Source organism: Elephas maximus, chromosome 10 (assembly GCF_024166365.1).
Source record: "Elephas maximus indicus isolate mEleMax1 chromosome 10, mEleMax1 primary haplotype, whole genome shotgun sequence".
NCBI classification, from domain to species: Eukaryota; Metazoa; Chordata; class Mammalia; order Proboscidea; family Elephantidae; genus Elephas; species Elephas maximus.
Genome location: NC_064828.1, coordinates 57,530,890 through 57,544,671, shown reverse-complemented (window position 1 = coordinate 57,544,671; position 13,782 = coordinate 57,530,890). Strand labels below are relative to the sequence as shown.

Sequence of the window (13,782 nt, the reverse complement as noted above, 5' to 3'; positions counted from 1 at the left end):
AAACCCTCCATATACCTATTCTTGCAAGAGCCTAAATGGCATCAGTGTTGAGCCTCCAATTTAGTCTACGTGTTACTTGCCATATTGAAGGTGCTATGTCATATAATCTCATTGGTCAAAACTCCAGTAGCTCACTATTGTCAAATTCCTACTTCATGTATTTGAAGAGTCTAGCTTTCAAGGTACAGCATGATCAACATCACACTTTCACTACTTCAGGAAACCTTCCAATAAGCATGTTATTTTTAGAGCAACTTGACCTGGTTTTTCACATTGTGTGTTCTCAGCTTATCAGATTCCAGTAGTAACTAAATGAAGCCCTACCTTCTCTGTGAAGCACAACAAATCCATTCTGATCATAGCCTTCCTATCAGTTATATGCTACCTCATACAATTTCCTATTTCCTCTGATATCCGTACCATCTGACAATCACGTATCTCATTTCTTTTTTATAACTTCTTCAGTGCTAAACAAAACATTAAATATACGGTACATATGTTAGTAAAGATCTCAGACTTTGACGTAGGCTCTAATCCCAGTCCCGAGTGTAATAGCTTGACTTTGAAAAATGTGGCCAATCTAAGTCTCTTTCCTCGTCTGTTAATAGAACAGTACCTATAACCCTCATAAGACTGCTATGAAAATTACATTAGCTAATTCCTATAAAAATTTACTATATCAAATAAATACGGTATTAGCTATTTAACTGAAATTTTACACTGCATCAAAATCAATATATACACATACACTTTCACACTGAGACACAAGTAGTTCTCAGTTTATCAACAGCCACTTCAATGTAATCGCTCTAAATTAGAGGAATTAGAGAAGCCACATGGCACTGGATATTTGCTCACAAAATCAATAGGACCAGAACTGCAGCGATGCGCTACCAATACTCCTCTCCTGTTTAGCAAATTTAAACCTTAAACTTGTACTCTTCTGCAATCCCCTAGTGAGCCTTTCTACACCACCACCCTCAACTTTTAGCCTGTTGCAATGCCTAAAAAATGAGGCCAGTAGGTATGATCTGTGAGACCACATCCACTCTTTTCTCCAGTCTCTGATAAAATGGAATTCCTATTCCAGATTTACAGTACCCACCTTTCTTAGCCTACTTACTAAATGTGTGTTTCAGGGTTCAATCCTTGACCCATTTCCCTTTTTATTGGATTGTTGCTTCTTGCCTTATCTCACCCACTCATGGTTTAAATTACCACGCTAATATTTTGAAAAGTTTTGAAAGAAAACCCTATGTCCTCTGTTAAGTATATAAAACATTTACAAAATTGGATTTATCCCCCCATGTATCTGAGGAAAAAGTAACAACCTAGGCAAACATCTTTAAACAATGTATTAGTTTTTACTTGTCATCAAATTCCCATCCAAAAATACCAATATTCAATCATCTGTCATTCAAAGAAACAATATAATTAAGATCTTACTTATTAACATCTGAACCAAAATCTTCAAGAAATTCCACTTTTCTCTGAGAAAATGTAATTCTCATTTTAATAGGCAATGAACCATGTATAGCTTTGTCAAAACAATTTAGGATGTTTTCTTCATTTTGTTTGAGGTCACCACTATATTCCATTTCAAGTAAATTGAGGTATAACTTTGTGTTCTCCTGTGTAAAAAGCATCAATAATATTTCTAAAATATTTTTATTAGAGCATAGATATTTAAAATACTTTCATTCTTTATGCCTCAATTCGAAAACATTCAATACTGGTAATTCTGATAACATTATCAGCATATATTTAAAGGGATGAAAAAATACTCTTTAGCACATTGATGGACAGTGACTTTGTACAAGGATCTCCCAAACTATACAAACTGTTAAATGCCAATAAATTTAAACTTTATGTCCTATCTTGGGTTTAATATTATGTGACAATTAGAAAATAAACATATAAAAATGACCTGTACAGTTTCCAGTAATTTATATTTTTATAACTGTAGATAAACATCTTAAACTGCAGCTGGAAGCAAACTAATTGCTATTAAACCTGTGTCTTAAATAGACCCGACAATAACTTAAAACGTACAAAAGGATAAATTTCCTATACACTGCCTCATATCAATTGGTATATAAAATGAAATACTTTGGAAAAAGAACATTCTCACTGCTACATTTGCTACAATGTGGACAACTGGCATGATTTTGTTTATAAAGTGTTCTCCCAGATCTCTATTTAACAATCAAGAAATTTGTTGTAAATTTCTAAAGTGGAGAAAACACAAAGTATCACAATCTCCGCAACACTTATCTGATAATGATCTTAATTTTCTCAACCTTTTTAATCAGATGAATTAAAAAAAAAGAATGGCAACATCAGTTTAGAGGGACTGTTGTCTTCATTTAGTAATAAAATACATTACATACAGACCAAATCTGTCATCACAGTTGCCAAAGTGAAAAAAATCTGACAGTGGTTTTTTTTAATGGAATATATTCTTAAAAATACAATACATACTTTGTCTCTTTCAATTGCTTCCAAAAGCACCTTTCTTGATTTTGGAAGGTTTTTTTGTATTTTGAAAAGATGTCGGGCCAGTTTGATAGCATAAAACGATGATTCGTTATTTGATTTGGCATTCTTAATGGCATCTTGCAGCAAATGTTCAGCTTCTTCCATATTTCCATGCCGTCGCTCTAAACTTACTCTTCTTAAACGAACCATCGCCAATCCCAGAACACATTCTTCAAATGTTCTCAAGATATTCCTGGCTTCATTAATATTACCTAGAAATAGTAATTACATGTTCATGCTTTTGTTTAAATTTCTGAAAGATCCTTTATGCCAGACGTTGGCAAATGATGGCCAAGGGGCAAAATCCAGCCCTCTGCCTGTTTTTGTAAATATGTGATACAGAGCCACACTCATTTGTTTATGGACTGCCTAAGGCTGCTTTGAGCTACAATAGCAGAGTTGAGTAATTAGAGACCTTACTGCCCACAAAGTATAAAATATTTACTGTCTGGCCATTTATAGAAAACATTTGCCAAACCCTGCTTTATACCATCCCACTTGACTTAATTCCTGTAATTTTCTCCTGATGCAATTTAAAACCCCAAAAATATCAACAGAATTTCCTCATTCTTACCCTGCTGCTCCTCAAAAGCTGCCCAAAGCATATGCACCATGGGCTTCTTTGGGAGATGAATAGTACAAGCTCTGCTGAAGACATGCCTCACTCCTTCAATACTGTGGTTTTCCATGTACTTTGCATACTACATACAGAAACAGAGGAAATACTGAATAATTTACAGTTCAGCAAGCCATTAAATATGTGACAGAACGATAAAATTCTATTTTTAAACCCATTCAGCACCTTTATTGAACCACTAGACTAGTTTCTGTAAGGAAGGACGAAGAGAGGCAACGAGGTTGGCATATGCAGCAGTCAAATCTGGTTGCAAGCAGACCATCTCCTAATGCAACAGATATAGTTATATGAACAACATTCAACAGAAGTACAAAAAAGGTTAGTCACTAGATCAATGTTTATAAATATTTAAATTTCAGAGCATATAATTTTACCTTAATCCAGAACTCCTCATAGAGGGCACATGATATGACACATCTTTCAAAAAGAACCACAACTCGTTCATGAGTCCCATTTTCAATTTCAAATTCTAAATATTCTTTCCAGTTTTTTAGCTGCGCCTTTTCCAATGGTTTCACATGAAAATAAGGTCTTTTAATCTGTAATAAAAGTATGACATAATGAAAGCAAACCAATACTAACACCACAATATGCATGAGTATACTTAATAATACAAATCATGATTTAAAAAAAAAAAAACCTTTGAAAATTAAAATCCTTTAAATTCCTTTGGTTTTATGAATTGAAGAAATGAAGCGTGTTTTCTTTTTACTCAGTCATTTTAACTGTTGTATTCAGGCGATTTTACTCCTTGTTGGGTATTTTAAAATTGAACAATTGTAGTGACAGAAAGCAGATCCAGTGGCTGCCTACGACCAGAGCAGGGTGGAGAATAATGATTGGGAGGGAGCTAAGGGAGCCTTTTGGGCTAAATGTTCAGTATCTTGATTGTGGTGGTCATTACACTGTATATACATTTATCATAACTTGTTTTACTGTACACTTAAAATGGGTACATTTTATCTTATGTAAAATATAACTCAATGATGTTAATTTTAAAAGTAAACCATTATAATAGTTGAGATCAACCTGATATCCTGCAATTCAAGTAAGTCTAAATTCAAAAAGATTCTAAAACAGAACATAGAAAACTGATAATGGTAGTAATAAATGGAATGAACATCTTAAGTTACTACTCAAAAAGCAAATATAAAGCAGAAATAACAATAGACATTACTATCAAAATTTAAAGAAAAGCACATTATTCCTATCTATATTTTAAAGACTATTACAAAACAAAAACACTTACACCTTCTTCAAATGTCCACCTTTTGCTAACTTCATGCTCATTATAATTAAACATTTCTTGATGGACTTCAATGATTCTGTGTCTCATGTTTTCAATTTCAGTGATAAGCTTGGGGAGGGAGAAGAAAATTTAAATCACAGAAGTTATATACTAAAAAATTTCAATATCTCTTTGCTTACACTTAAGCATTATCCTCAGATATTTTTGTCTTAGGATAGTGGTGGTTTTCAAACTGTTAACAATTCTGTACAAAGTCCAGTTAACAATACTAAAATTTATAAGAGAATTTCCTAATAAACCACTTTCTCATGCATTTTTATTCTTAAACAGGGCTGGTAGATCAAAGCCCAGCAAAGTATTCCTTCTAAGCTATTTCCACGTGTCTCCTAGTAAAATAGATTCTATACCTCAGATCTATATTTAAACCACAGCAGCTAAACAGTCCCAACTTTCCTTAATCAGAAATTAACTTTAAATGAGCTACACATCACTGGGAAAAGGACCTGCTATACAGTTTATTTGTATACCACACATGCACTCAAGGGATGTGAGGTCTGGTTTCTCATACACTGAGGACTTCTGGATAAGTCTGGTTACCTTTGCTGGATCCGTTATATCTTCAACTCCCGACGGTAGATCGTCACCAGGAGGACCATCATCACCACTGTGTCCATTTACAGACGCTAATTCCCTTCGCAGCTGAATAAACTGCTCACCAGTTAAAAGATCTCTAGGCAAGTTATTCTGTACATGTTCTTTAAATCTAAAGGAAGACAATAAAAATACATGATCTACATTTGAATTATAATTTTAAGATTCCTACCACGTATCACTCTTTGAAAAGAACTCTGATTTTAAAAAGGAACAAAAACATCACACCCTTTCTCTTTCCTTCTACAGTAAAAGGGCTTACATATAAGTATCATCCTCAGGTATTTTAGTCTTAGGAGAGAAGTGGTTTTAACATTGTTAGAACAAACACATCATTTCCTTCTTGCTTTGCAGTGGACTGGAGAAGGCATAGGCAAATTCAAATCCCAGTACTGTCAGTTATATATGACTTCAGGCAAGTTTACTTTTCCCCATCTCTAAATCTTAGTTTCCTCATCTGTAAAAATAGGGACAATAAAAACTACTTTGCAAAGCTACTGTAAAATTAAATACAGTAATCTATGCACTTGTGGAAGGAGCCCTGGTGGCACAATGGTTAAGTGCTCAGCTGCTAACCAAAAGGCTGGCAGTTCGAACCCACCCAGTGGCTCCACAGGCGAAAAGACCCGGTAAGCTGCTTCCGTAAATATTACAGCCTTGGAAACCCTATGAGACAGTTCTACTCTGTCCTATAGTTACTATGAGTTGGAATCGACTCTGGCGGCAACGAGTACGTACTTGTGAATGATCAACAAGTGCTTGTTGTTCCTTCCCACTCCCAATTACTCCTCATCCCATGTGCCTGGGACCACCACTCCACTGAAATTACCAGCTGCTTCTTAAATGCAAAATTAATTGGACATTTGTTTCACGTACAGCTTCTATCCTTACATCTTCAGTATTTAAGGCTGTTAACCACACCTTACTTTTCGAACCTTCTATATCCCTTGGCTTCTGAGTTACCACTTTCTTGTTTTTTCTCCAAGCCTAACTGTTCTTAAACCTCCTTTGTAGGTTCCCCTTTCAGGTGTTGCTGTTAGTGACTCTCCAGTCAGCTACCCACCCCTGAATACTAGTATTCCCAAGGATTTCATTCTCCATTTTGTTCTCATTATTTTTATACACTTTCTGGCCAATCTCATCAATACTCACAGCTTGAAATAACACCTATACTATGATGATTCTCCAAACTGTAACTCAAGCCCAAGTTTTTCTCCTAAATTCCAGATTAGTATATCCAATTGACAACACTCTGCATAAAACTGTAGGTTAGTTTTAAACACAAAGATGTGAAAATATGTCATATATTATAATATTATTATACCCACACACACTAATTTATATATATACAGGTTTTAATCAAAAACACTACACTAAGGTGCTAAAATATTTACACATCTCAATTTGTGTATACCATACCCATTGCCATCAACTCAATTTGACTTATAGCGACCCTATAGGACAAAGCAAACCTGCCCCATGGCTTTCCAAGGCTGTTATCTTTACAGAAGCAGGCTGCCATATCTTTCTCCCGTGCAGCAGCTGGTAGTTCTAACTGCCAACCTTCTGGTTAACAGCCAAGCACACTTAACCACTGTGCCACCAGGGTTTCCTGGAAGTACATTAAAAAAAAAAAAAAAAACCTGTTGCCGCCAAGTCGATTCTGACTCATTGTAACCCTGTAGGACAGAGCAGAACTGCCCCACAGAGTTTCTAAAGAGCAGCTAGTTGATTCCAACTGCCAACCTTTTGGTTAGCAGCAAATGCTTAACCACTGTGTCACTAGGGCTCCAACAGGAACCTCATATACTATCATCTTCATCCTCAACATTTCTAATCCTGATTAATGGTATCTTTACCCACTAAGCTCCCCCCAGTCCCCTCGACCTAGCTTATCACTTACATTTTGTTGGGTATCAGCTCCTATTAATTCTGCCTCCTAAATGTCTTTACTCCCTCCTCACTTCTCACCTGGACAAACATAAACTGAACTTCCAGCCTCTAGTCTTATAACTCCCAATCCTACCCCAATACTGCTACCAAAAATGTTATCAAAAAGTAAACACACACACAAAAAAGTCAGCATGATTATATCCTTCTCTTGCTAAAATATTTCAATGTTTTTACCCTACATTCGGTCTACAATTTAATCTCCTTGAAGTCTTTCATATTCTGACCCTTTACCCAGACCTACCTCTTCAACCTAATTATTAGACATACTTCCACATATGCCATATGTTCCAACCTTATGCAACTTTTTTAAAGTTTCTTAAATTTGATTTAGACTTTTGACACCTGGATTTTTCTAAGAAGCTTCATTGGCAAATGGATTAAGACTTTGACGAATGTATGTAAATAATATCGGAAGCTAACTTAAATTTTGCAAAGTCAATGCATATAGAGAGGTTAACTTGATTCATTTCATCACCAGAATGAAAAAAAAATTAACATAGATTACCTTATTTTTTAAAAAAATCAAAAAGAAGGAATTCCCAAATATGTAGCATAAAAATGAACAGATTTAATACTCAGATAAATAGTAAAACTGAAAATTGCTGTGGAGAATATAGATAAGAAACTCAAAATAAGGTAAAATTGAAATATACATTATATACTGGAGTACAAATATTTAAAATGTATATTGTACCACAGTGTATAGAAACTTCTTTAAAATAATAAAATGTGTGTAATAGCTAAGCAATAATTTTTCATCAATTTACTTTTCTCTAAAGCAAATGTTTATTCACTAAAGACTGAATGAGTGTCTAATATATGTTCAGCCCTAATCCTAGGTATTAGGGATACAAAGAATAAAGCCTCAGAGACTGACAGACGTGTGAAGATACAGGAGACATAAATTCAAAGCAGTGTTATTAGGGTTAAGATAAATGTAAACATATGTAGGTACCGTGGTGGCACAAATGACAGAATGGATCCTCTATTTCTATGAGCTAAAGAAAGCACCAGAGAAGACACTAACTTGTATGACCCTAAGGAATATGACTCACGAGGCAACTGGGAAGTGGAAAATGGATTACAGTCATAAAGGTATAAAACAACATGACCCTCTGGGAAATAATTAGTACTTGGATGTGCTAGAGCCCTGGTGGTACAGCGGTTAAGAGCTGGGCTGCTAACCAAAAGACTGGCAGTTCAAACGCACCAGCCGCTCCTTGGAAACCCTATGGGGCAGTTCTACTCCTTCCTATAGGGTCACTATGAGTTGGAAATCAACTCAACAGCAATGGGTTTTTTTTGATTGGGTGTGCCTAGAGCTTAGGAACTGAACCTGAAAAGTTAGCCCAGCTCACAAAGACTTCATGTTAAGGAGTTTAGACTAGATATTATCTTAGGGGTAATGTTCAGTGTGTATATAACATACAAGCCTAACAACAGAAATATTTCTATTACAGTACACAAAATACAACTTTTAACATATGCCTCCTCCTCTACATTTTTGAGCAAACTGAAGGCAAGACAATTCACACGTAACTTCTTTGGGTCTTTATCCTCACATTTTAAATGGCATATCAACTGGTACATGGCAAGTGCTAAATAAATTTTAAGTAGGGGGAGTATGTTACGCAAAAAAAAAAAAAAAAATTTCAGCAGTTTCCAAAGCAGTTTCTCTTGTGTATTTACTTATATAAACTGTTAAGGTTTATTTATACAAACACTACTTGTGAATGTGCTACAAAAACTGATACAAAAAGGGGGTCTCAATATACTAAGTGAAAAAAGCAGATTATAGAGCACTACATGTAATGTAATCCCATTTATTTCTATTACAAGCATTTCTATTTCTATTATATGCATTATAAAAAGCCTAATGGGATACTGGTTAAGAGCTTGGCTGCTAACCAAAAGAAGCAGTTCTACTCTGTCCTATAGGGTCACTATGAGTCAGAATCAACTCAGTAGCAATGGGTTTGGTTTTGTTTTATTTTAATGGGATACTCATTTAAAGAAAAGACACAAAGGAAAATACATCAAAAAGTTTGGGGCCACACTGCCTAGTTTCCAATCCAGCTTTTAGCCACTTATTAATTCTGTGACCTTGTACAATATTTTAGTCCTCTTGGTGCCTCACAGTTTCCACTTCCATAAAATGGGAACAACAGTATCTGGCATATTGTAAACACTACATAAATGTTTGATAGTCATATGTGTTTTTCCTTACCATTAGTAAAGTTCTTGTAATCATTGACATTATCTACACTTTACATCCTAGAAAAAATGGTTTATGAGAAGGCATTCACTTTGCCCATAAAGCTTCTTAAGTACCTTCATGTTGTTTCATTTAACAAATATTCACATCCACATGCCAAACCCTGCGTTAATATCATCTTTCAGCAAGAGTCTCCCTAGATCATCATACCCTGGAAACCTGCCCATTCTATCAAAAACAGAGACAGTTTATTCAGATCTACATGCTTCCTTTTTCTAACTTTTCCCATTTCTGGCAAATTGACCCACAGTATCTCAAAGATGCTTCACAAAATCCTCCAGGTAGCAAAGAAAATTTGGAAAATCATTTGCTTAAAAAGTACCTAAGTTTATAGGCCCTAATACAATACTACTTATAAAATTATGACAAAAGTATAGAAAATATGACAGTTTAAAAAAAGCAAAGACTTTTCAACACAGTCCTCACCCTTTCTTGTTCAGAAAGATTTTGTATGCCCATATCAGTGGGATACAAACAGACAATACCAAAAAACCCATTGTGTCAAGTCGATTCTGACTCATAGTGACCCTGTAGGACAGAGCAGTACTGCCCCGTAGAGTTTCCAGGGAGTGCCTGGTGGATTCGAACTGCTGACCTTTTGGTTAGTAGCTGTAGCACTTACCCACTACACCACCAGGGCTTCCCAAGCAGACAACAGAACATGGAAATCATGGTGTACAAAATTGTTTTAACAGTAGTCATCAGAATGAAATAATACCACTTACAACAACAACAAAAAAAGGTGGAGATGAAAATGGAATCATACTTGATTGATTGAATCTAGATAACCAAAAACCAAACCAGTTGCGCACAGTTCTCTTCGGAGATGAACTTTGCTCCATAGGGTTTGTTTTAATTGTGCTTTAGGTGAAGGTTTACAGAGCAAATTAGTTTCCCGTTTAATAGTTTACACACAAATTGTTCTATCACATTGGTTCTAATCCCTGCAATCTGTCAAGCACTCTCCCCATTACCACACTGAGTTCCCCATTTCTATTTGTCTAGTTTTCCCGTCCCTTCCTGCCTCCTCATCTTTGCTATTGGGCATGTTGTCTTTTTGGTCTAATGTAGCTGAATGTTCTAAGGAGCACTTTCCTCACATGTGTTATTGTCTATTTATAGGCCTGTCTGGCCTATTATTTGGCTGAAAGGTGATCGCTGAGATTGCATTCAGTTCCAAGTTAGAAGGATATCTAAGATCCACAGTCTAAGGGGTTCCTCCAGTCTCTCTAAATCCAGTATATCTGGTTTTTGTGAATTTGAGTTGTGTTCTACATTTTTTCCCCCATATTCTAACCAGGACCTTCCACTGTGACCCTTCAGAGCAGCTGGTAGTGGCAGGTGGGCACCATCTAGTTCTTCTGGTATCAGGCTGGTGGAGGCTATGGTTCCTGTAGTCTATTAGTCCTCTATACTAACTGTTTCCTTGAGTCTCTGGGTTTTCTTCACTCTCCTCTGCTCCAGACGTAAAGAGACCAACAGGGTATCTCAGATGGCTGCTCACAAGCTTTTAAGACCCCAGACGCTACTCTAAAGTAGCAAGCAGAACATTTTACGAGCGATGTTATGCCAATTGACCTATATGTCCCACGAGACTACGGTCCTCAGCCTTCAAGCCCTGTAACTCAGTCCCACGAGGTGTTTCATTACATGTAGGCTGTTTCCATGACTGGGCCCCCTGTGTGCTCTATTACATACATGAACATACATGCAGCATATACAAAAAAAAAATTTTTTTTTTAATGTAGAAATATCCACAGCCACACCTATATATATGCACACAGGTATACTCCCATATGCCTTCCCACACCTATTCAGCATACATATGCCACAAAGTTTTCAATGGCTCTGATCTTCAGAAAGAAGATTGCCAGGCCTTTCTTCTGAGGCATCTCAGGGTAGATCTGAACTACCAATCTTTTGGTTAGTATCCAAGCACTTAACCATTTGTACCACTCAAAGACTCCGTGAATACAGACAAAGCATAATAAATAAAACACATCCTTCACTTTTTGGATAGGAAATGTTTTATGAATCACAAGAACATATATTTAGTAAATCATTCATTAAGTTTTAAATAAGCATCTCCCATGTGCCAACCACGGTGTTAATTTAGCACCACAAAGAAATAATTAAACTTAGGTTCTATTTTTCTCATTACTTCACTACTCTCAAATACATCTGATAAAAGGCAAGATTCCTGTGTTTCCTCTCATCTATGAAATGAATAAGGAGAACCTACTACAGGCTCACTTTGAGTCAGAATTGACTCAGCGACAATGGGTTTGGTTTTGGTTCTACTATCTAAAAACAGTAAAATTCCTAAACAGTTCATAAGGCATATGGAACAACATCAAAATAAAAGTGTCTAACCTGTAACTGCCAAACAAGAAAATTTATTGTTTCCATCTAGTAACATCTTATATAACATTTTAAGAATTACAATCCTCAACATTAGGAACTAATTATCTGAATAATCAAAGATATCTGATTTTTCCACCTACCTCTGAAAATGATGACTATATAGCTGTGTTGGAATACCAAGAATACGGTCATATATAGCTGTAACTTCTCTTAGGTTTCCTTGTTCATTTTCCCAGTTTATATACATTTCCCACAGTCTGTCAGATCGGAAATCTGTTCCTGCAGCTAGAACAGCATGCTCAAAAGTTCTGAAAAATTAAATACTCTTAAGTTACCTAACATAAAATCACTTTTAAAAAACTATTTCTAAATTTTAGACTATAACACTAAATTCAAATTACATTCAACTGCTTCTCATGCAAGTAGGGATTAAAAGGTAGGAGGAATAATAGAAAGTATGAAATAACTGCTTTTAAAACAAGTGAGAAAACATAAAGGGAATAGAAAAATGTACTTTTTTATGTAATTTTACATTACATAAAAATCCCAATGCAAAACATACACACTGCAAACATGTAAGAGTAACACAAGAGACACTTAGGCATTTAATAACCTTGAAATGTTTGCTGACTAGATTTATTTAAGGCAGAAGACAACAAAAAAGAGGAATTTACACAAAGACATATTTGCAAAATAAATATTTAGACTCAAGAGGGGCTTTAAAGCAGTACAAAACTACACTCCCTAAATTAATCTACAACTTCATCATAATCTCAATCAATAGCTCAATGAATTTGGGTAGAACAGGAAAAACAAAGTCTAACATTTACCTGGCAGGAAAGTGCAAAGACTGTTTTTATAAAATGATAATGCAGCAGGTGTTGCCTGTGAGATATCAAAAGAAACTAGGAAGCTATAGTTAATTGTGGCACTGGCCTGGTAATAGAAAAAAGGATCAAGAGAACAGTGTCCAAGAAAACAACAGGTCAGTGTACATATATGCAAGACCTCAGTACATAATAAAGGAGGTATTTTAAATCAATGCAGAAAAGCTGTACTATTCAATAAATGGAAAAAAATAAAAGGTGAATCTCTATCTCCCAGTAGACACAAATTAAACAGCAGATGGATGAATGACTTAACAAAAAACTATGAAAATACTAGAAGAAAATACAGGATTTATATATTCTTGGTGAGACAGATCTGTCTCCGGTACAAAACCCAGAAGTGAAAAGATTGAAAATTCAACCACATTAAAGAGAAGGGGGGGAAAAAAAACCTATATGACAAAAGATATCCTAAATAAAGTTAGAAGACATACCAAAACTGAATTAAATATGTTTAATATGTAGAGTACACATGCACTCATGCACATGTTTGTGTGTGAAGTTCTCAAGAGAGTAGAAGAGACTTTACTGTCCTTGTTGAACACCAAAATGATTCAGGAAATTAATGAACCAGACATTGAGAAAAGCAGGGGAGAGGGGTGAACTAAAAACAGAACACTTAGATCTGCTTCATGAATGGTGAGGCCTTCAACCTCCTTTCCTGCCCAGCTACAGGATTTCATAAGCTAGGCTTACATTCTCCAGGTAGATCAGATCATCCATCTCTGAAGAAACAGCTAGACCCAAGTGAAAGATATAAGGACACCAATACTGAGATTCCCCAACAAAAACCTGAGTGGCCATATGATCACCCCACAGTAAAGTCCTCCAGGCCAGCTAACAATGCCCCATTATAAAGCACACAGAGCTTCTACTTCGCTTGTTAATATCTCATCTTTAGAATGAACATAAATCCAAAAATCAGACATGTCAGAAATGAAAACAAGCAAATATAAAACTTTAGGGGGAACCATCCTGAAAGAAGAGGAAAACTATCATTAATAGCGTCGAAGAAATAATATTACATCCATGAAACTAGAATAGGCGGCTTTAAAAAACAAGAACATTCAGAAAATAAGAAAGGTTCTTAGATATTAAAAACCTGAAAGCAGATATTAAAAATCCAATACAAGGGTCAGAGAAATGTCTCAAAAAGTCTATCTAACAAAGTCAAAAGACGGAAGATATAAGAAAATTAAATTATTAAAAAAAAAATTATTAAACAGGA

General features: G+C 35.5%; 1 protein-coding gene and 1 non-coding gene across 7 annotated transcripts in view; both read right to left on the bottom strand.

Annotated features, from left to right (window-relative positions):
- The window catches only part of PRPF39 (pre-mRNA processing factor 39), a 41,512-nt gene that overhangs the window by 2,755 nt on the left and 24,975 nt on the right, over positions 1-13,782 (bottom strand). For all 6 annotated transcript variants that reach the window (XM_049899213.1, XM_049899214.1, XM_049899216.1 and 3 more), the window contains 7 exons: positions 11,808-11,975; positions 5,022-5,187; positions 4,425-4,532; positions 3,550-3,714; positions 3,113-3,239; positions 2,482-2,750; positions 1,447-1,631 (listed from right to left, as the gene is read on the bottom strand). In XM_049899213.1, the coding sequence (XP_049755170.1) occupies positions 1,447-1,631; positions 2,482-2,750; positions 3,113-3,239; positions 3,550-3,714; positions 4,425-4,532; positions 5,022-5,187; positions 11,808-11,975 (1,188 nt within the window). The remainder of the gene's footprint in view (positions 1-1,446; positions 1,632-2,481; positions 2,751-3,112; positions 3,240-3,549; positions 3,715-4,424; positions 4,533-5,021; positions 5,188-11,807; positions 11,976-13,782) is intronic.
- Positions 2,332-2,417, bottom strand: LOC126084878 (small nucleolar RNA SNORD127). The gene has a single exon (XR_007519112.1). It is a non-coding gene; the product is annotated as a small nucleolar RNA SNORD127 (small nucleolar RNA).